The following is a 1,634-nucleotide window of genomic DNA, read 5'->3' as shown; positions in this document are numbered from 1 at the left end:
GCGGGTACACTACCCATGGCACGTTCGACAGGGCGGCGGGGTGAGCGGGGCGGGGCGGCGCGGGCAGGGAGTAGTACGTGATAGTAATTTCACTATGAGGGGGGAAAGGAAATGGCGCCCCCGGCGTCCGATCAAAATAAGCGAGGGATTAACTTATCGCTGCGGAGAAAACTTGCCGACGACGGGTGTCCGCCGGTCGGTACCGAACGGGCGAGCAACCGGGTGCCTCGGAGAGAGACGAGGGAGGGGGGCAAACTACCACTTCCATCGTGGGCAGCCGCTCATCGCAGATCCAGATGTTTTTTTTACGTCCACTTTTCTCAGACTCGATCGGAGCTCGACCAGCTCGACAGGAGCTACGCGCCTGCAAGACTAGGGATAGGCCACCCCGCAGTACACGCATGCACTGCAGACAAGATATTGCCTACCTGTCGGATGATATGAGAGCTTCTCGAGGCTGAACTTGAAACGTTCGTAACGGCGAATGACGGAAGTACTCTCTGGACGACCCCAGAGGTGGACAGCCGCTTGGGGCGCGCCGGCGAGGTGTCTCAAGAGCGAGGACAGACAATGCCTCGGCACAAATGGCGCCCGGCACGCAAAACACCACTAGGTTAAGGGTAAGTCGGGGCCGGCAGAGCGGTAATGGGAGCGGCACATGACCATCATCGTCAACTTCGAGTGAAATAATTAACCATTTTGACGGAGTAGAGAGACAGAGAGGGGCCGACGGCGTGAGCAGCCACAGTTTGCGGCAGTGCGACGGAGAGATGACCAACGGAAAACTGAGTCAGGGTCGCTTGGGGGGGGGAGGGAAGTCCGGCTCTGGCCGCTGCATCACAACGGCGTGCTCGCGTGCGCGCCGCGGGTTAGGCAGCCTCACACCACCCTCCGCTCGTGTCCCCAGGATGCCGACGTGGTGGTGGCTGCCCTTGCTGGCCCAGCTCGCGCTCTGCTCCGCGGCCGGTAGGAGGCCGGCGTCCACGGCGCGGTCCTCCAGGGCGCCCTCCGGGTCGAGCTCGCTGCACGCCGCCGACCAGGCCAACCACGCCGACCTGCCGCTGGGACCCGTAGGTCTCGCGCTCGGGCCGTCATCGTCGTCGTCGACCCGGCCCTCCCAGGTCGGCTTCCTCGAGAGCACCATCCTCGGCCTGCTGCCGTCTGCCGTGCTGACGCGCTACCTGAACAGGCTGTGGATCGGCGGCGGCACCCTGCACGACCCCCAGACCATCATGACCACGGTGCGTGTCTCGTCCCCGAACCCGAAGGCCCCGTGCCGCCCGGCCCCGTGCCGCGCCGCGAGCAGCACTGACGCGCCTTGTCTGTTCGCAGGAGGAGCTCATCAGGCGCGAGGGCTACCCGGTCGAGACCTACCGCGTGCGCACTCAGGACGGCTACATGCCCATGCTGATCCGCATCCCGCGGGGCCGCGGCGGCGGGGCCCGGCCGCGGGCCGCGGACGACGACGGCGACCTGGACGAGGACGACAAGGGGAGGCGCGCCCCAAAGCCGGCGGGGGACAAGGTTCAGCCCAAGGGACCCGTCCTGATCACGCACGGGGTCCTGCAGTGCTCCGACAACTGGGTGCTCCGCGGCCGTGACCACGACCTGCGTGAGTCTCGCACTGGGGGGGG

The 1,634-nt window shown here is 66.0% G+C and overlaps 1 protein-coding gene across 1 annotated transcript in view; it reads left to right on the top strand.

Moving 5' to 3' along the window:
* Positions 1 to 1,634, top strand: part of LOC127749070 (uncharacterized) — a 7,369-nt gene that overhangs the window by 4,163 nt on the left and 1,572 nt on the right. The window contains exons 2-3 of the mRNA XM_052265684.1: positions 908 to 1,241; positions 1,333 to 1,612. Coding sequence (XP_052121644.1) covers positions 909 to 1,241; positions 1,333 to 1,612 — 613 coding nt within the window. The 5' untranslated portion in view covers position 908. The remainder of the gene's footprint in view (positions 1 to 907; positions 1,242 to 1,332; positions 1,613 to 1,634) is intronic.

Source organism: Frankliniella occidentalis, unplaced genomic scaffold, assembly GCF_000697945.3.
Source record: "Frankliniella occidentalis isolate FOCC.00 unplaced genomic scaffold, Focc_3.1 Scaffold29, whole genome shotgun sequence".
NCBI classification, from domain to species: domain Eukaryota; kingdom Metazoa; phylum Arthropoda; class Insecta; order Thysanoptera; family Thripidae; genus Frankliniella; species Frankliniella occidentalis.
Note: the sequence above shows the minus strand (reverse complement) of the source record. Positions and strands in the feature narration are given on the sequence as shown.